The 20,569-nt window shown below is 37.4% G+C and overlaps 1 protein-coding gene across 4 annotated transcripts; it reads right to left on the reverse strand.

The window, feature by feature from the left end:
- Positions 1 to 1,432: 1,432 nt before the first annotated feature.
- cep170ab (centrosomal protein 170Ab) lies at positions 1,433 to 20,464 on the reverse strand. 4 transcript variants are annotated; one of them, XR_016169435.1, is made up of 20 exons: positions 20,356 to 20,464; positions 17,468 to 17,645; positions 16,690 to 16,779; positions 16,516 to 16,597; positions 16,280 to 16,335; positions 13,234 to 13,387; positions 13,018 to 13,158; positions 12,472 to 12,945; positions 11,548 to 11,933; positions 11,290 to 11,418; positions 11,002 to 11,137; positions 9,540 to 10,925; positions 9,223 to 9,466; positions 7,894 to 7,999; positions 7,369 to 7,506; positions 6,587 to 6,675; positions 6,200 to 6,293; positions 5,214 to 5,265; positions 3,116 to 3,733; positions 1,433 to 3,085 (listed from the first exon to the last, which is right to left on the reverse strand). XR_016169435.1 is itself a non-coding variant. In XM_089133765.1 (19 exons), exons 2-19 carry the CDS (start codon positions 17,570 to 17,572, stop codon positions 3,519 to 3,521), a joined length of 4,074 nt encoding a protein of 1,357 aa, XP_088989891.1. In that variant the 5' UTR covers positions 17,573 to 17,645; positions 20,356 to 20,464; the 3' UTR covers positions 1,433 to 3,518. The 4 variants fall into 4 exon arrangements, 3 of the variants coding, with proteins under 3 accessions (XP_088989891.1, XP_088989888.1, XP_088989890.1); XM_089133765.1 differs by having other exon boundaries at positions 1,433 to 3,733; positions 13,018 to 13,155; XM_089133762.1 differs by having other exon boundaries at positions 1,433 to 3,733.
- Between the last annotated feature and the right edge of the window lie 105 nt (positions 20,465 to 20,569).

Consider the following 20,569-nt stretch of genomic DNA (forward strand, 5'->3'; position numbering starts at 1 on the left):
CAAATTAAGATATTTTTGATTAAATCTGAGAGCTGGATCAATCCTCCATAGGCTTCTAAGGGATTGAAACTTGCCGGCCCAGAAAAGTTATTAAAGACATCATAGTCCAAGTGATTACAGTGGCTCAATCTTCCCTAACTGTCATTGCCATTGTAAAAAAAAAAAAAAAAACTTAGAAAATACCTTAAGTAATATTGTCAAACTATTTAAAATTTGGAAGCTTACAATCTCTAGTTTCCATAGTTTGGTGACTGATTTTCAAAATAAATTACAGAGGAGCCGTAATTTATCAATTTTCAACAAGAATATTTTCATACTCCTAAAGTGTGTTCAGACTTTTATTTTGAAATAGTGATGAACATAAACCTCAGTTTGTTTTCATTCCAAGAGTTCAAAAGTTTGCATTCATTCAATTATTTTAGAAAAAAAGGTCTGAAATGTTTTAAAATATAAAGAAAAAAATAATAAATTCACCATTTGTGATGTGGCAGGAAGCTATAACGCAGTTAAGTGTTCTTTGTATGTGTTTCAATTCATATCAAAATCTGCCAAACATCCCATACTACTTCTAAATAGGATGTCTACTTCATAAATTGTATGAAAATTGCGAAAATAAGGGTTCAGATCACTCAAAACACATTTTGGGCAGTAATGGCATCTGGTTGTGCCCTAGTGAACAAGTTTGGTACTGCACCCAAACAGTACCAAATCTTACTGAAAGCTACTGAAATTTGTTGAGATATCAACCTAAATTTTTAAACACAACTTGTTCACAACTTTGGCTTTGATTTTTCTGCAGTTTTAGAGTTGCCCAGGATTTGAAAATATATATTTTATATAAAATATGAATAATTCATTTTTTTTACATTGTACATTTCCATAAACTCAAACTCTTAATTTATTTCACTTCTACAAAAATCTGGCAAATGTCATCTTTAAAACAAGACCAATCTTACATCTATATTCCAAAGCATTCTTGAATTACAACCATTCAAGTTCGAAATGTGCATTTCCATGTCGATTAAAAAAAAGGGGGTGACAGTTAATAATTAAGTTTATCAAGCGACGTGAATACTTTTTGTGAGCAAATAAACAACAACAAAAAAACTGCATGTTTATAAACAAAATGTATTTTTACAGAAGAAATTTGAGACAAATCAAACTAATTGATAAAAAAAAGCATATTTTCATATGTAAAGCCAATAAGCCACAGTTCAGTTTCGGGTCAAAATGGACCCGGACGCAACAGGTGTAACAATTTAGTTTAAATGGTTATTTCTGTTACATTTTTTTGTTAAAATAACTTTGTACACTATAGACACGTCCCCATGAGGCGACCTGTACCATGTAAAATAAAAAAATATCTCTGTGAGTGTGCATAATTTATTATTATGTTCATGATTATACATTAAACTGATTATGACACGAAACATCCAGGGATATGAAAGTTCTTTATTAAATCAGTATTAGTTTTACATTCATGTGTAAACACCACTGGTATGAAGCAGACGTAAAATAAGAGGAGAGAAAATTGACCATGCAACCTACATAACCAGATGGCCTGCAAAAGACAATTTACAAAAAAAAAAAAAACCAAGCCATTCTTCAATCTGACAACAGTACCCAGTTCACAACACTCAGGTTGATACGTTGGCATGTGCAAAAAACATCATCAGATAATGACCTTGATAATGGGCACTTTGTGACATAACAAGCTTGATAATCATTTGGGTAAATTCAGGCCCTCCTAATGGCTATCACATGGCAGAGATAACTTGAATATTCCTAATTGGTAATTACATATTCACACGATAACAATAAATGTACAAAAGATGATCAAAGTGCTACAGATCAAATTGATGGACTGGGTCAAAAACAATGCTTCACATATTAGACTGGGTTATTTCCAAGTGTAATACAGAGTTTAGCTTTAACTTGACAAATCTGACTTCTCATATTTTACAAATTCACTCCAGCAAAACGACTGTCTAGATATTGTCTATTTAGATAATCAATTTCAGATTTCAACCCAAACGTCTAAAGATTTGGTTACACAGTAGGCACATTCAATATTTGGCAGAGACTGGAAATATTTTGACTGAAATATGTCCAATATTGATTTTTGGCTCCCTGCTGTGTAAACAGGGTCTAAAATAAAATTGATCACACCTATCTATAACAAAATAAAAAAAATAATAAATAAAAATTTAATATTACCAGCCATGAAACTGTTTGCATTATTTTTATTCAAATATATAATACACAAAGTTTGGGGTCAGATACAGAAAAACAAGAAATGTATACTTTTATTCAGCAAGAATTAAATTTTAAAATATATTAAAATAGAAAAGTAATGTTTAATTGTAATAACATTTCACAATATTACTGTATTTTGATCAATTTGTTAAAAAAGACCATAAGAGACTCCTTTCAAAACTTTTGAACGGTATAGTGTGTGTATGTATATTTTTATGTATATTTAGCTATTTCGTCATTGCATAATTGTTACAAACATCGCAGGTCATTGTGTCATTTTGCTCGTTTTGGTGCCTTAATGTGAGAAATATTCCACATTTGCGTCTCCACATGAAGTTATGGAGAACAAAAACTCTATGCATCCTAGATAAACTTATGATGTAAAATTCTCTACTGAGGTAAAAGTTGTCAGACATATGTTTTCTTCAGTACATTACATTGCTGTTCCTAAACAAAATACGGGCCAACTGGTCAATTTGGGCATAATTTTGAACCCTGTGTGTAAGGAGTTTGGCTAAACACTTGACAATACACAGCATGAAGACAGTTTCGGGTAAATCGCATCTCATGTCTATCACATTTCACTTCCTGTTCAACAGTCATTTGCTTGATGTCTTCCTAGGCATATCTACAGTACTTCCGATCATAAAGACAAACATTGACAATATAATTAGAGTGCCCCTATTATGGTTTTTCGGATATTACCTTTCACTTTATTATAGCTGTTTGTGAACGTAAAAGGTCTGCAAAGTTTCAAATATCAAAGTGCAGGATTAATTGAGTTATTGTCTCCTAAAAGAAAGAACCGATTCCAAGTTCTGAAGAAACCCTGGAGCTCAAATTCAGATACAGAAATAGCGTTTGGTTTCAGACCAATCACAACAGACTGAGCCGTCTGACCAATCAGAGCAGACTTAGCGGAAATGAGTGGTTTAAAGAGACCAGATCCTTTTTTGACCATGAATGCATGTGAATCTATTTTAGGAGACCTCCATAACAAAATTAGGAACTTTTGAAAATAGTATAATAGGGGCACTTTAATGCTTGTGTACCACAGGGTGAGACAGCTGATTGATATTTCAAAATATTTTCTTTAATTATTGAAAATACGTCCATGGATATATAGAATTTATGAGGCAAACTTTAAAATGCAGTGTCATATAGGAAGTTTTACAGCATACCTCACATTATTCACATAAAAGTCCGTATGACCTGGCCTTTGAAAACCAGTGCAGGACTCTGTGTAAACGGCTGGGAGTAGTTCAGTTTTGATGGGCAGTGTTCTGCTCTTTGCTCTTCTCCTGCAGGCCGAGATCTCGTTCTGCGACCTCTGAATATGCTGATGCTTCCGCAGCCTGGTTGCCAGCTGGACCTTGTGAGCCAGGACTAACACTGTTCTCAGCCATAAGTGGACTGGTCAAGCCCAGACTGCTCAGAGCATCCAACGTACCATCAGGGTCCACCATGATATCAATCACTAGTGATTTCAGATGCAAGAAAATTACATTTATTGAGTTATTCTGATAGTCATTCACTAATGCAACTAAAGTCGATAAATCATTCAGTCAATTAACAAACAGAAAATTAACACTTGCATTGTATACTCCTGGGACCTTGCAGAATAAAGACTTTATAGAGGACATTGGTTTTTATTGATTTTTCTACATTTTAAAGGGATACTCCACTTTTTTGGAAATAGGCTCATTTTACAACTCCCCCAGAGTTAAACAGTTGGGTTTTACCATTTTTTAATCCATTAAGCCGATGTTCTGATATTTAGAAGAATATCAGTAACCAGACAGTCTCTGGTCTCATTGACTTCCATAGAATATAGTTTTTTCCTACTATGAGTCAATGAGACCAGAAACTGTCTGGTTACTGATATCCTTCTAAATATCAGAAAAATGGCTGAATGGATTTGAAAATGGTAAAACTCAACAGTTTAACTCTGAGGGAGTTGTAAAATGAGCCTATTTCCCCAAAAAAGTGGAGTATCCCTTTAAGAGCCATTGTATTCTGAAGAATATCTTACTACATATTTAAAACAGTTTGAAATGGTTTAAAATGGTCAAAAACTCCGGGTAACGATGTCTAATAAAGCTGCTCTAAAGGCTAGAATAAACTGTAAGACTTTAAAAAATCGAAAAAGATTTTAAAACACTAGGCATCATACACTTGCAGACTTTGTAAATGGTTACAGAGAAAAACTGGGCATCGTACACTAAAAAAAAAACGAGGATCACACACTACCAAACTTCTAAGTAAACACTCTAAACATTAGGAAAAGGTTTAATATAATTAAAGGTACAATATGCAGGATTTTTGCAGTAAAATATCCAAAAACCACTAGGCCAATGTTATATATTTTGTTTAGTTGATAACTTACAATATTCCGAATTTTTCCAACTATTTAGTAAATCGTGAGAAAATTGCGATTTCAACCAAGGAATTGGGGCGTGTGAGTAGGGGTGAGGAGTCGCCAGTCAATGACGTCATATCCGTGTTACCCCCGGTTTCCGCCAGGTTTGACCTCGTACTGCAATAGTAACCATGGCGACAGACGTTGACTACTGGGTTATGCCGGTGAAGGACGCTCATGCTGTTGTTGTTTTGTTCAAACATTATGGACCAAGTCAAGCAGACTTAGAGACAAAAAGAGGACTAGAACGTAGATCAACATCTTTCGAGATGCCGAGAGCTCCACGTCCGGGACTAACTTCGAACTTGACAGAGACACGAGTGTTGCATGTACTTTATTAGACAGGTGAGCAAATGTCCATAAAACTAGTTCAACATGATGAAAAGTTAGAATATGATCTGTATGTTATTCTCGAAAAATCCTGCATAATGTACCTTTAAGTTACATACTGTAAAAAAAAACATATTTTAAAATAACTATAAAGAAAATTCTTTGGGGTTTCAGGAGGATATTGCAAGGCAGATATTAAACTGCTTACCTAGCAACTGTCGTTCCACTCTTTTCAGATTCTGGAGTATGGAGGAAATCTCCTGAGGATGATCAAATTAAAAAGTCTGAATAGAAAACTATCATAAGCTGCCAGATCTTATAGTCAAACATTTACAGTACATCAAACTGAACAGAGGATTTTGATGCTTTATGTGAACTATTATGACTATATATATATATATATATATATATATATATATATGATATGGTTGAGGGTTAACACATTATATGGATATTATAGCAGTGTAAACTAAGAGAGAGTTTTATTTTCCATCAGCGCTCGGTCATTTGTACTTCTCCACTGCCTCACAGCTTCTTCATTTGAGAAGTTTAAAGAGTTTGTTCCAGGCCAGCCTGAGTTAGATTTACTGCCCTGTCACTGAGCAGAGGTAGTATACGCCACTGAGCGATGACAAACCATGAGTCAAAACCTCAGTCTAATTAAACTGAGAGATTTTCTACTGAACTGCCTGTGATGAATCAACTCTGAAAATCTCATCAACAAAAAAAACATCAGGAAAACTTTATTATCATTGGATGTATAGTAACCCCCGTTAAAACAATATATATAATGTTCTGTAGTAGACTTTACCAAATAGGTGTATTGTGCTTGCCAATACAAGATCTTGATCTAAAATTGAGGCACCTTTTGGTGGAAATCATGTGTGAAAATGATTCTTCATGCTTCCTCCCAACTATTCCTTCACACTTTGAGCCTGATGATTCTTGACATTGTCATCCTGGAATATATGGTCTTCCTACATGGTTGCTTAAGAAATCAATTAGGCTACACATTAATTAGGGTCAGAAGAATATGTTAAACTTTTTTTTGTGGCCAGGCAGTGGAATTATTTATATAATGCATTAATGAATAGAAATTTAATAATTTAATAATAATATTATAATTATTATTTGACCTTGTGAGTTTGATGATCAATATTTTCTGACCATTGTTTAAGAAGACTTGCTTCTCACCTGATTAGAGGTCTTGAGGAGAGGCACCTCGTTCTCGGCCCGCAGTTTGCTTTCAATCTCTTCCCACTTTCGGTCCTTGTCTTTGAATAAAATCCTGCATGAACAGTAATAATTCAAAATGTGGCCTTCCAAAAGACCTTTCAGAACTAAAACTATGAATGTATTACTTATAAAAGCCTATATCAAATCAGAGATGCACAACGGTCATTCTCATAAATATTTCCTGAAGATAATTGTAACAAACATGAAATAAAATGCAAATAATAATAAAAAAGGTTTATAATTTTAATCCTATTTATTACACAATAACTTATTTAAAGGATTAATGTTAGCCTACTAAATTAACATGTTAAATTCAAAGCACTTTTATTTTGAGGAGCAGTGCACCTGATTTTGTTGGCTGTCTTTTCCATGGCCTGTTTGATTTTTGCTGAGAGCTGGGAGACTGATGCCAACAGCAAACTGTCTAGCACACCCTGTGAATACAGAATAAGCATATGCTGTCACCATAAGTAATAAGATGGATTCGTGTCAAGATATTGTGTTATGACAAAAAAAGAAAAACCTCTTGTGGAATATAAGTAACAACATAAATTGTAACTTCTAGTAATATATATATATAAATATATATATGAAGAGTTCAGATGCAAAAGCCTCTAAATGCCATTTGAAATTTTCTTCTAAAATGACCATTTTTATCAAGCTTGTATATTTAAGTTAAGTAATTTCACTTAAATGACAATTAATAGGTAATTATCATTGCCATTTAAGTGAAATTACTGAACTTAAATATACAAGCTTGATAAAAAATGGTCATTTTAGAAGAAAATTTCAAATGGCATTTAGAGGCTTTTGCATCTGAACTCTTCATATATATATATATATATATGTACTGTATATATATATATATATATATATATATATATGAAGAGTTCAGATGCAAAAGCCTCTAAATGCCATTTGAAATTTTCTTCTTTAATGATGATTTTTGTCAAGCTTGTATATTTAAGTTCAGTGATTTCACTTAAATGGCAATGATAATTACCTATTAATTGTCATTTAAGTGAAATTACTTAACTTAAATATACAAGTTTGACAAAAATCATCATTAAAGATGAAAATTTCAAATGGCATTTAGAGGCTTTTGCATCTGAACTCTTCATATATACCTCATCTCTGCTCCAGGTCCTGCGGCGGATGGCGCGGGGATCTTGACTGCTGATGGCACCGCGAGGTCTTAGTTCCACACCTCTGCTACTGATCTCTGGAGCACTGCCTAAAACATCCTCAAACACACGATCCTCAACCTGAGAGACGTACAAAGATTATAGCTTGCATCACTGATTACACAATGCAGTAATATTGTTATTTTCTATATTGAAAATCTTCCAAAAATGTAGTATTTCAAAAAAAAAAAAAAAAAATGTTTAAAGCACTACTGGGAAAGCATGTCCACATACATTCATTATTATACATTCTCACAATACCAACTTTGAATCATAATCTCTTAAACAATCAACATGCCCGTACATTTAATTAACTACTGAAATAATTCTGGGAACAATGCATAGTGTGCAAAACCAAAGTTCTTAACAGACTTGTCGAGATGCATTGATATAAATCTCTACAGGCTTCAAAGAATGAAATGGTCCTTATAAATATAGAAAGCGGTAATGATGTAGTTGTCTTCTCACTGAAGCTGCTGGAGCGGAAGAAGGACTAACAGAGTCAATCTCGCCAGCGACGTCGTGGATCTCACGTGCTAACATGGCCAGATCCTTAGCCAGGTCTTGACTGATTCTGGAACAATCAAAAGAAGACATTTATTCATTTCATTTAGCTGACACTTTTATCCAAAGCGACTTACAATTGCTATATTTGTCAGAGGTCGCACGCCTCTGGAGCAAAGGGTAAAGTGTCTTGCTCAGTGTCTCACAGTGGCATCAAAGGCATCAACTTCAACTTTGCCATCACAAAAATGACATTTTAAAGTAAATTCAAATGGAAAATTTTATTTTTGTATAATATTTCATAGTACTACTGTTTTTACAGTATTACTGACCAAATAAAGGCATCCTTGGTGAGCATTAGCATTCGTTCATTTAAACATTTTAAAGTGCTCCTATTATGCTTTTTCGAATATTACCTTTCATGTACATTTACATTTATTAATTTAGCTGATTGCTATATATGTCAGAGGTCGCATGCCTCTGGACCAACTAGGGGTTACTAGGGTAATGTCTTGCTAAGGGACACATTGGTGTCTCGCAGTGGATTCGAACACGGGGCTCTCACACCAAAGGCATGTGTCTTATAGATACGTCATACGTAAAGTGTTTTTTTCTTGGATACATGTAAACCTGTTGAAGGAGACCTCCAAATTTGATAATAGGAGCACTTTAAAAAAAACTTTGAATGATACACTCTTTAAAAAAAGGTTCCAGGTGTTTTTTCTCCAAAAGAAGAACCATTTTTGGTTCCCCAAAGAACCTTTCAGTGAAGAGTTCTTAAAATAAAAGAGTTCTTTTTTTTCCTCAGTGTGAAGAAAATTTGAATTATCTAAAGAACATTTTTCCACTTTAAACTTTAATGCAATGGAAAGATTCAATGTAATCTTTCTTCATGTAACCATCAATGAAAATAAAGAACCTTTATTTTTAAGAGTGTAGAGTATATCTCATTGTACATGGTGTGTGAATACAAAAGTATACCCTATAAATGCTATTTTAAACAGATTTTTATGCTGCGTTCCTATTAAATGTTTTGGCCTGACAGTATGAAGTAAAGGAATGTCATGTTGTTATTAATTATTACCTCAACAAACATCCATTAACAACAGATACCAATATAATATTTTATACCTATGTATGAAGTTACTTCAATATAGCAAACTACTTTTTCCATGCTTGCATAGTAACTAGTTCTAAAAACTAGCTTCATCTTAACTTAGCAAATTTATAGTTTGTAGCTTAGTTCGCTAAACTTTTTGAGTAGCTTGCCCAACACTGGCCGCTATTTATTACCTGGCAATCTCCTCACTGTGGGCAGTCCAATCTCTCATGTAATCATCCTGCTCTCTGCTTGACTGGTGTCGTAGCATGGAGATGCCTCCAGGGCTGGGTGTTGCAGGGGCTGAACCCCCTAGCTGGGTAACCCGCGGAGCCATTGGACGGGGGCGAGAATGCTGAGTGGGGTGACGGTTGGAGCCATACTCATCCTCTGAGGTTGAAGCATATTCGATAGGTACCCGGCGCCACCTTCCACCAGCTATAAGGAAGAAGAGTGTTTTAGTTTGAACATTTTGTTACTATTTCTAGTATATTTTCCTCAACGGTCTGACCTGCAGGTGTACTTTGAACATAGGGAGCACCAGGACACTTATCAGGCAGTTTGGAAGCACTGTTAGCTCTCGCTCTGGGGACGCCCACAGAGGATGAGGTTGTTGTAGAGCGGAGCCCGAGCCGCAGAGCACTCTCCGGGGCAGGGCGCGGGACGAAGCCCCTCATCTTGCCTGATGTAGCCTCCGAATCACTTCGAGCTGAAGGGGAGCACACTCTCTGCCTTCGTGGTTGAGCAAGTGCTTCAATTCTGGAGAGGGTCCTTCGTCCAGCCGAAGGTCTCGATGCAGAACTGGCGGTAGAGGCCTCTGAAGCAACGGACATACGATCGACATCAGCGAGGTCAGGGTCGGAAGCTTCGCCCAGTCGTGCGCGTCGAAGAAGGGAAGACCGTGTGGGTCTAGGCCGGGGAAGGGTGGTTGGTTTAGAGGTGGCTGGTGCAGGAGCTACAGTTGTCTTAGGTCCTTTGGCCTTACCACTTGTTGGCTCTGCCTTAGAGCTGATATTCTGACCCCGGCCCTGAGGTCGTTTTACCAAAGTTGCGTCCTGGGCAAGCGAAGAGCTCAAGTCATCATCTGTCAGGTCAAGAGATGTCCAAGCCCTTGAACCAGCTGAGCCAGAGGGATGGGCTTTGCCTTTCCTTTCTGTGGCACTGGTGTTCTTATTGGCTGTTTCACGGCCTGGACCTCCAGCCGAACGTTTCCTCTGGGTTGTTTTACGCATTCCTTCTCGCCCAGCCTGGCTGACTGTGCTTGTCGTATCAATGTCAGATTCAGGTGAGAAAGACCCCTCCAGGGAATAGCTCGGTGGATCTGCAAGGTCTGATAAAGTGGTTTCCAGAAAAGCAGCCACGGCCTCCGAGTCTTTTAGCATGGTGGCAGCATCAATGCTCTCATTGATGACAGCCATTTCCCTGTGCTGAGTTGAGGCACCAGGCCCATCGATGCAAGGTATGAGCTCTAAGGGAACATTGGCACTCGGCCGTTCCACCGTAAAGCTCTCTTGCCTCAATAGCGGCTTCCCTGTCTTCTCTCGGTCCTCGTCAACTTTCTTTCGTCTCCCATCTTCTTGTTTCTTCTCGATCTGTCTAGTGTGAGCTCCCTGTTGCTTAACTTTATTTTGGTTTCTGGGTGGAGTTGGCTTGTTCACTTTGGAACGGTCTACACCCATGATAGCTGAGGACATTCCTGAAACTCTTTGTCCTGTTTTAGAGATTCTATTGAGCTGATCTACTTTCTCCTGAAGTTCGAGATCCTGTTTCTCTGTTGAAGGGACTGGTCGCCTGAATTCGCTCCGTGTGCCCCCGGGAGCCAGTGGATCCATAGCAGAGTCCTCAAAAGGGAGGTGCGGGAGGGTCCTTCTCTTCCGTTCAGACACATTGATATCAACTGTTGAAACAAAAGAAAATCTGTAAAAACTGATTTGTAATACAAAACCAAAGAATTTTTTGAAATGTCCTTGAACCTTTTTCATCTGTGGAAAGCACGGTGGGTTCGGCCCCAGATCCCTCAGGATCTGTCCGTATATGACTTGCCGCTAGAGTAGCCCACTGTGAGACCCACTTTGGACCACCAACTACAACCAAGTCATCTGGCAGCACCTTTTAAAGAGAACAATGGATAGGCAAATTTTTAAACTTGAAAAGTAATCATTGTGGTCGCAAGAACTCTGTATAGTGTCCAGATTACCAGATTCAGATTACTGAATACCTTCAAGGATACTAAAACGTCTACTAAAATATTACTGGTATACCTCTGCACCAACATAACCAGTTTGTCTGGTTTCCATGGATCCAGATATTGGACAGATAGTTCCTCTATCTTTCTGGTATTTTGGAAAACGCAGTTTAGTCAGGGCTTGGTTGTCCTCCACGCCGAAAACCTAAAACGTAACACATTTGCACCATCATTGTCTATCAGTAACTAACTTCTGTGTGATTTAAAAAAAGGCCCAAGTCTGTTGGTTTTGACATCTTTAACTATTTAAGAAAACATAATTTCTAATGTATACCTTATCAATCATACGCCTGGCCTCTTCCTCCTCAGCATTGCCATTTTCCAGTTCAATGGTGTATGTCCCTCTGTCGCTTTGGTCATCTACATGTCCCCTACTTGGAGTCTCTTGAGACCCAGTGCTTTGCTCTCTGGGAACCTTGGCTTTCTGTGGGGAAGAACTATTAGTTGTTTTGCCAACTTCACCTCCTACCGGTGCCATCTTTTTAGCTACAGATGTTGGTTTGTGCTGGAAGAGATCTTCCCTCCCACAGAAAAGGCCTTCTGTCTTCTGCACGCCATGCCTTCCTCTGTAACGCTCCTGCAGGAATGCCCTCCGGCTACTGAGCTGCTCTCCCAGTGCATTCTCTGAGTCACTTTGTGTGCCATCCTCATGTTTACTGCCTGAAAAAGAGGGGGTGGATGGTAAAAAACACATGACCATGTGGCATCCAGTCAGCATTTCGCCATTTAAGGGTCAAAGACATGCCACTCAATTTTTGTCTTCATACATTTATTCATCTATCCATCCAAAAAACACTGTAATTGTCCTAATATTGTAATGAAGAATGCCTAATTTTTAAATGCCTCATAAAAGAAATCACGAAAAGAAAACAGTAATTATTTTTTATTATCTGTACATATAAAAGAAGAAGACACCTGCAGACCCTCATGACTGTGTTAAGATCAATAAGTCTCTTAAAATATCAGATAATTTGACTTTATGACAAGACAATGTTAGTTCAGATAGTAAAATGTCATGTGGTGCAATTTTTACACTATTTATTCATCATATTTATAAATAAAAAATTGCCTCCTATTTACCATGAATTTTTTTTTAAATCAAGGTATAACTATTATGTATAATATAATGACATATGTATTCAAGGTGTAACAGGTGCTGCATTAAACAATAAGGTCATCAATAACTCCTTCACCTTACCTTTAAGGCTCCTCAGCTGAACTGGCACATCACTCTTCACGCTGTCTCCATCATCCTCAGCAACAGATTCAGAGCGGGCCAGGGGCAGCTCATTCTGTGCCAGCCAGTCCGCCACCTTTACCTCCGCTGCCACCATGGCAGCCTGCAAGGCACTCAGCTCCTCCCCTGCCCCTCTTTTTGGCCACTGTCGGTGGTCTGGGGCAACCTTTGAGTTTCGCTCTTTGCCCTTCCCTGAAGCCATCGTGTCAAACTCAATAGTGAAGGAGGCATGTCCGAGTGCTCCGGCCTCCGACGCAGGGATTGTGGAAGCGGACGCAGCGGCCTCTAAGCTGGTAGGGAGGCTTTCTCCTGTGTCGCCCACAACTGGAGGAGTCTCCTTACAGGGGATCTCAAAGTAGCTTGGTTCCTGGGTCCCCAAATTATGTGTTGTGATTCCTGGCTCCACCTGCTGCTTTATTACTGTGTCCTTACTGCCTGCATGAACACATAACATGAGCGGGTGGCGTTCATGAAGTCAGTTATTAACATGACAACAATGTATCTTACCTGCTTCACATCTAGCTTGTTTTTGCTCAGAGGCCTTTGCATCATGCTTCACAGAATTCTCATCATCTGCGTCCCCATCACCCCACCACGATGGCTGTCCATAAAGAGGGGTTCCTCTCTGGAGCGTAGCTATGTCTCCTGCTGATAAGTTTGGTAAGCAACACGTACTCTTTACATTGTGAATGTAAATTCACAAACCACTCATCTTCTACTCACCTAACACCTTCTCTTCTGCTTTTGGTGCTGGGTCTGAAGGTCTAACCTCAGCATCTTTTCCTCCCTCTGCCCCTTTGACCTCTGGACTTTTGGTGGTTTCCCCTGATGGTGAAGGCTTCTTGGTTAGCTGAAGCTGACTGGTGAACTTTTCATGCTGTCCGTGAAGGTGAATGTAAGAATGTCATGACAGTATAATAGACATGTAGACTGATTACCTATCATTCAAAAGTTTGGGGTCAGCATGTTTTTTGTGTGTTTTTGATAGAAGTCTTGGTTGTACTTTATTTTACAGTATGTGTACTTACATGCACTTACAGTGTACTTACATGCACTTACAGTGTACTGAAGGGGGTGGATTGGAATCCAACGCTGCTAATGATGAGTAATTATAATTTAGGTATTAATCAATATTCTTCCTTCTAAATATCAAATGAGTTGAATGACTTTTCTAGGCTTGTGAGATTTTACTTTGTTATAGAAGTTACCAGTGTGATTTCTGAAATGTTCTTTTCATGTACTCTTTAAAGTCTGTATTTGATATTTGATTTTTTTTTTTTTTGTATTTGATTTGATTCCAGAAATGAAATAGGGATTTGTTTTGTGTTTGAGAAAGGTCTCCAAAGTGTGAAAACATAAAGGGGTCAGTGAAGCCAAATCCAAACTTGGAAAATCATTGTGTCGGTGTGTTTTTTATGCTGCGTTCACGTGCTATGGAAAATAGGATATTTTCCACTTGTGAACTGGTATTTACCAGTGTGTTGCGTTCAAGTGCTTTTGTTGTCGTAATGTTGTAAAAAGATGGAGATCCAGACCAGTTATTTAGCTAAAACTATTTTAGATTGCTTAAGTCATCTGCAACAGCAAGAAAATGATTTATCAAAACTCAAAAGGTAAATAATATGCTGCATATATTTCTAGATCATGAATAGTATTTATATTTTTTTACCATTCACGACATTTTGAAATGGTCAAAGGTTATCTCATCTCAGCAACTCGTCCATCAAAATATTCTACGAGTTGCCCAGTAGTAAATACCACATGAGGGGGTGTTCATGTGCATTTTCCACGTCGGCTTTTGGTATTTACCATAATTACCATAGCACATGAACGCAGCATTAGTCTTCTTGGTTGCAGGTTAAAGGGACACTTCACCCATTTGCATTAAGCTTTATATCTTTAGAAACCCACTCATATTTTTGAATGGTCATGGTTTATTCCCTTATTTTCCCCTGAGGTAAGAGAAATAAGGATTTAAGTGTTATACTTCCTGCTTATCGTGATGTAAAAATTGTCATTTTGTGTCACAAGTTTATGAACTACAAACATTAGCTCATTATTATTCCAGGGTGTGGGACACTCACCCTACAGGCCTATTACAGATCAGTGGGTGGGACTTCACTTGCAGAAACTAAAATCAATAGAGAGCCTAAGTCCCGCCCCTCCGCTTCCGGCTCATGGTACCTTATTTCGGAAAAAATATGAATGGTAGTCAATGGCGAGAGACAACTTATCTTTTTATTCCGTCTGAACTGTGCCCTCAATTACACATATGATGTTTGTCAATTTAAAAGATAATTCTGAAAGTCAAAAACGTCGCAGTTTGTCATAAAACAGAAGAGTAACATTTAGTTTTATGTGAAAATCGCTCTGTGAACTACATCTCCCGGGAAGCGAAACGAGATCCACTGCTCGTGTGTGTGCAGTCTGGTACAAAACACTCAGGTAGGACGGCGTAACGTTACGATTATAACGTAAGACTGTAGAAACAATGACAGACAGCCTCAGCAAAGTTAGCTTCATTCATTGAGAGAAAATGTGCGCCTTTGGGGTTTGTAGTCTTTGTAATTACGTATTTTCACAGTCTTATACCTCAACGGTTTTACATCAAACTGCGAATTTCTTTACTTTAAAATGTATCTTTTAAATTGACAAACATCATATGTGTAATTCAGGGCACAATTCAAACGAGATCAAAATATTTGTTGTCTCTCGCCATTGACTACCATTCAATATTTTTCCGAAATAAGGTCCCATGGTGGTCAACCGGAAGGGGAGGGACTTGTTTGGAGTGTGTTAGTGGGTGTGGCTTGCGGAGCTGTGCAATGCGGTGCATTGTGGGACCTGTAGTTTTTAATTCAAATGCGTACCTTGGTTATTTTCTGTCTTTTCTCGGGCAAGAGGGCACCAAATTAAAAAAAAATCTTTTACATTTCAACTACATATATGATCCACTTTCAATAAATATTAGTGTTGCAATGGGTGAAATGCTCCTTTAAGGAACCACTGGCAATATTGGAGATTGACTGAGTTGTTGTTCTGGACATACTGGCGCCCAGCAACCCAAATCTGCGACCTGGAAGGTCATGACGTGCCTCTGAGTCTCAGCTGCATAATTGATGGAGATATGCTTCCGTCTATCTGTATATGTGTGGAAAATTACTATGTTTATCTATTTCTTAGCCAATGAGAATCATTCAACCTGTAAGCAATGATGTAGATTAGACCTTAGAAATGGTATAACTGCTGTGATCTTTGTAACTCTAAGCCTAGTAACTCCTGCGAGAATCTTGAAGCTGACTTCTGCTAATGAAACTGCAAACTATATTCTTATTTTTTTTTTTCATAATTCTGACTCCGGGTTTTCATTCTTCATATCTGGTTCTGGGTCTTTGACTGTATACCCCTTACAGTACTTATCTAAGAAAATGCTGGGTAATATAAGGTAACTACAGGGGTTAAGGTTTGGTTTAGCGGTAGGTTACCCAGTTATTGTAATTACAGTAATAAGTACATCATGTGTACATGGGGAATGGGACTGTTTACTAAAGTGCTACCAAAGTGTTATCGGTTATTCTAACTAAGAGTGCATTTATTTAATCAAAAGTACAGTAAAAAGTGGGATATTCTTTGATGAAAAGAACGTTCAGAAGCATTTATTTGAGACAATTGATCAATATCATGGATCCTTGTGTACATAAAGTATTTCTTTCCTTCAAAAACAAATCATATCGACTTTTGAACGATTGTGTAACTGCATTTGTATTACCTTCAGCGCTTCCTCTGGAACATGTAACTCTGCACGCACCACTGTAAATAGGTTGGTATGTAAGATGGGTTAAGGAGGAAACAATATATTTAGAAATGCAAATGTTTACTTGGTCCAATTGTAATTGCATAGTACATATTAGATTTTTAATTAAATGTAGACAAATTGTTATATTGTTATTTTACAAACTAACTAAAGTGGAACAAATATAACCAAATAATTTTGTGCTAAAAGGATATCATAGCCAAACCGTAGCTTGTCATCCATTTTCAAAGTAATATATTGCTGTTCCTGTATACGTACATCATTAACGAATGTCTACAGAAGAGGAAAGGAGATCAGCTGTCATATGATACCATATCATTTTCATTACTAGTGAGGACAAAATATTTATTATAAACATTTCTCACCCCATTCAAGCTGCCCAGGTCTTTAACTTTATGTTCATCAGTAGCTTCTTCATAATTGATGACAGCATGCTGTTTGTCTACACTCCGAGACTGCAATAAAGAGATGTGAATAAAATATAAACAATATGCTGTAGATTGGAGGTGGGCTGGAGGAAATTATCTTAAATTTGTGGTGGAAAATTCTCGATCTTTGGTTCAAATCTTCAAAGTCTGGTTCAGGTCTCAAAAGAAATCGTTTAGAGTTGAAATCTCAAGTCTTAGAAGAATAACTTTATAGAGCAGTTCAACAAAGTGAGATCTGACTTCACAATGGTCAGTACTCAGCTCTTATACCTTTTTCTTATCAGCACTCATACAGTTATCTTTTTTCTTATCGCTCCTCCTCGACATGTCACCACGATTAAAAACACCTGCATCAATGTCTTATTCTTATTGGTGGGAAGACCTTTGCGAATGCGTTTTAAAAAAAAACATGATTTCATACATGTTTTTTGGGTTCTTTTCCAGTCTATAATTCACATACGCTTTAAACTTTTGTTCTATCTTCTGACAGTCTCTCTCTCTCTCTCATACCCTTTGCTCAAGTTTACTCTTCTCCTATATTTTTTATCTCCCCATGTATTCAGGCCTAGTTTTCTCTAGCATCACAGGCTCAGGCCTAGTTTCTTATATTCAGACCCATGTATGAGACAAATGAAATTCACCAACACATTCTGTGAAATATGGCCAGAAACTTTACTTTTTTTCAGTAAATGGAGAGTAACGGTGATCGAGTTACCTGTAGCATAAGCTCACAGTCATCGCGTCCCACGAAGATCATTTCCCGGGGAAGGCGGTGCCTTGTTCCCCCACTACTCACTAAGAACCACGATGTCAAACTCATCTTGACTTAAGTAGGCCTCCTCTGTTCTTCCTGATCTCTCTCTAGGTCATTCTGTTGTAAGGTCCGTGAAGAGCTGTTGCAAACAATGACTGATAAATAAATTAGACACGCTCATCTCATCCTGTATTAGGTAAATAGAGGATAAATAATGTATCTACTGTGTAGTAAAAGACACACTATCAACAAACACATACTGAATAGGAGCCTTGTCTTGACAATATGACAATGAAGCTATATAGCTTGACATGAGCTATACTTTCCACTTTCCATAATATAAGTTTGTATTATTTCAAGTGTAGTCCATGTGGATAGCGAATTCCTCCATTCCTAATGAAATTGGATAATTTATTGCTAAGCACCAGACAAGCAGCTGACTCCTCTAATTTTATCAATGGACCTTTTTTCCCTCTAAAAAGAATGAATTCAGGGTATTTTCTTTAAAGGGATAGTTCACCCAAAAATCTCAATGATGATGAACAAAGGTCTTGCGGGGTTGGAACAACATGAGGGTGAGTAAACACTGACACAATTTTCATTTTTGGGTGAACTATCCCTTCAGACTTAACTAGTGACGCTGAACTAGGCCTATTCCAACAACAAATTCAAAGTGCCTATGCAGTCAGTAACAGGAAATGATGTCAATAGATTCTCTTGGGGGCTGGGGGGGTGTCGATTTACCAAGCCAAATTTAAATTGATCTGTATGATGTTTGTTTGTTTTTTTACAGAATACCAAAAATTATTAATATTAATTAATTATTAATTATTAATTAATTAATTATCGCACATTTATTTTACTCGGAAAATATCACATTCATGTGAATGGGCTAAAGCTAAGCCAAATGTGAACATTTTACAAAAGAAATTAAACAAGATGGCACTACTTATTAAATATAGACAATATTAAATGCAAAAATGACTTAGGAAGCATTTTATCACTTTAATTTATTGTAACCTTTTACTCCTGGAATACATTTATTTCCCTTATACACTCGTATATTTGTTTTCATTTTTGTTGTGAGTTTGTAAATATTCATACAAATTTCACTGTGACACAAGCATCAGAAAATCTTTGGTAAATCCTTTTTCTATCAAGGGAGATTACCATATACCACCCTGAGAATAATTTTCACAAACAATATTTAAATGTAGGGTAGGCTGCAGAAAGGCTAGCAATAGCAAGTTAGCTTTGAAAGCATGAGATCCCACCCTCCCTTCAGAGTGTCTCCAAAGCCACGCCTCCTCCGAAACACATGAACACACACAGCCAGAGCAGAGTCTGCAAAGCTTGGTGAGAGACTGTTAAATTACCTCATGTCTCAAAGCACATAACATTATAAGAATAATAAATGTAAACAACTTACAGAGTTGTACTCTAACTTGAAAAGACTGCCACAGAAGATGTATATTTTCTAATATTTAGATCACTTCTATAATTGATTGCTATGAGGATGTAAGGAGAGTCTCAACCAGTATAATCAAAAGTGTTAATTAGCCTAATTTAAAAATTAGACTATAATTAAGCAGTCGAGTTTTGCTTGTTTAGAATCAAAAGGCCTGACCGATGTCCTGAGTTCTTTTGATCCAGCTCTTTTCAGTGAATCGTTTGAACCACATCATCAAATTGGACTGATTCTTTTGACATTTCTCATCTCGAATCAGAAATGATTCACAAGCTAATCCGAACTCAACTCAAAATTAAATAAAATGATCCTAAAACCCACAATCTCTGTTTTTACACAACAACTAAGATGTCAGAAACGTAAAAAGAACTGATAAACCGTGTTTTCGGTCCGAGAATCAGCTTGAATTGTTTGGACAGTTTACTCACACAATGAATTGTTTGAATCGCTTTCTCACCCCTATTTCAAACACGATAGGCTACTTTTAGAACACAAAGAACAAATGAGCAATGGATTAAGTGAATATTTAGGCTACCTACAATCATTCTGTAATCAATGTGCTCTTGCAACAGATTTTGAATTCAGCTTCCTTTTGGATGAGGCCAATTCAGTTCACATTCCAAATCATGATTCGAAAAGGGAGCCAGTTAAAATTCTGAATTGTGACCAACCCTGGGACAGTGGAAAATGTTATGACCCAAGACAGTATAGCAATCTACAAGAGATAAGATGAATAAGGGATCCTGTCAAGAACATGCACTAGAAACATTAGACCAATTATCCATCTGCCTTGTTCCATTTTCATTTCTGTAAAGCATTAATAAAAATATTACATTTCTATAATGTCATAAAAAGAAGCTTACTTATCATTAAGAATCAAATCAAAAAAAAATTTGAGCTGAAGTGTTAAGGTTAAATCACCTCATCATCCTCATCCAAAGAAGCACCGCATCATTTGGCTCTCAGTCTCCGCCTCTGCCTTCAAGCACTGGCCTTGTTCTGTACCCGTACTGCCAGATCTGATGTTTATTCTAAGAGACAGTCGCTCACTATATACACCCAGCGCGTATTTTAATACGTTCTTGAATACGTAACATTCCGCATATATTTCTACTAGATATAACACGCACGAGGAGAAGTAGCCTACAAATCGTCGCATCCATAGGCCTAAATATTTGTTATAATAAGACTGCTACTGTTTTCATCACGTATCGGACGCCGTTAGAGACATCTAGTCCGTAATAGGCCGGATCGGTCGCCTCTAGAGCTCATGACAGCCAATTACTCCTTTCCATCAAGCGAAATATTTGCTTTTAAAATTAAAAAAAGGATATGTTCATGGAAAATATGATTAGAATATAAAACATAGCGCAGTGCTTACCTTGTAAATGCCAATATATTTATTCCATAAATGACATCCGTCTGCTCTATCGCGCGGAGAAGCGCTGCTCTGCCCATCCCAGTCTGAGGTGCAGTTGCGCGTCTTGACGCACGATGGCGCTGCGGTGTCAAGAAACAACAAGATGACAAAGCACTCCCTGTGGTCAGAGAATATGATTTTTAACTTATGTTTGTGCTTATATGCGCTTGCCAAT

This window comes from Pimephales promelas, chromosome 8, assembly GCF_988280905.1.
Source record: "Pimephales promelas chromosome 8, fPimPro1.hap1.1, whole genome shotgun sequence".
NCBI lineage: Eukaryota > Metazoa > Chordata > Actinopteri > Cypriniformes > Leuciscidae > Pimephales > Pimephales promelas.

What these genes read in the sequence shown, in the direction of transcription:
- cep170ab (XM_089133762.1), bottom strand. Translation starts at nt 17,572, where the DNA reads ATGAGTTTGACATCGTGGTTCTTAGTGAGTAGTGGGGGAACAAGGCAC. An exon ending in AGCAGAAGAGAAGGTGTTAG is followed by an intron (nt 13,159 to 13,233) that starts GTGAGTAGAAGA and finishes CAAACTTATCAG; the next exon opens with CAGGAGACATAGCTACGCTC. An exon ending in TCAGCTGAGGAGCCTTAAAG is followed by an intron (nt 11,934 to 12,471) that starts GTAAGGTGAAGG and finishes CCTCTTTTTCAG; the next exon opens with GCAGTAAACATGAGGATGGC.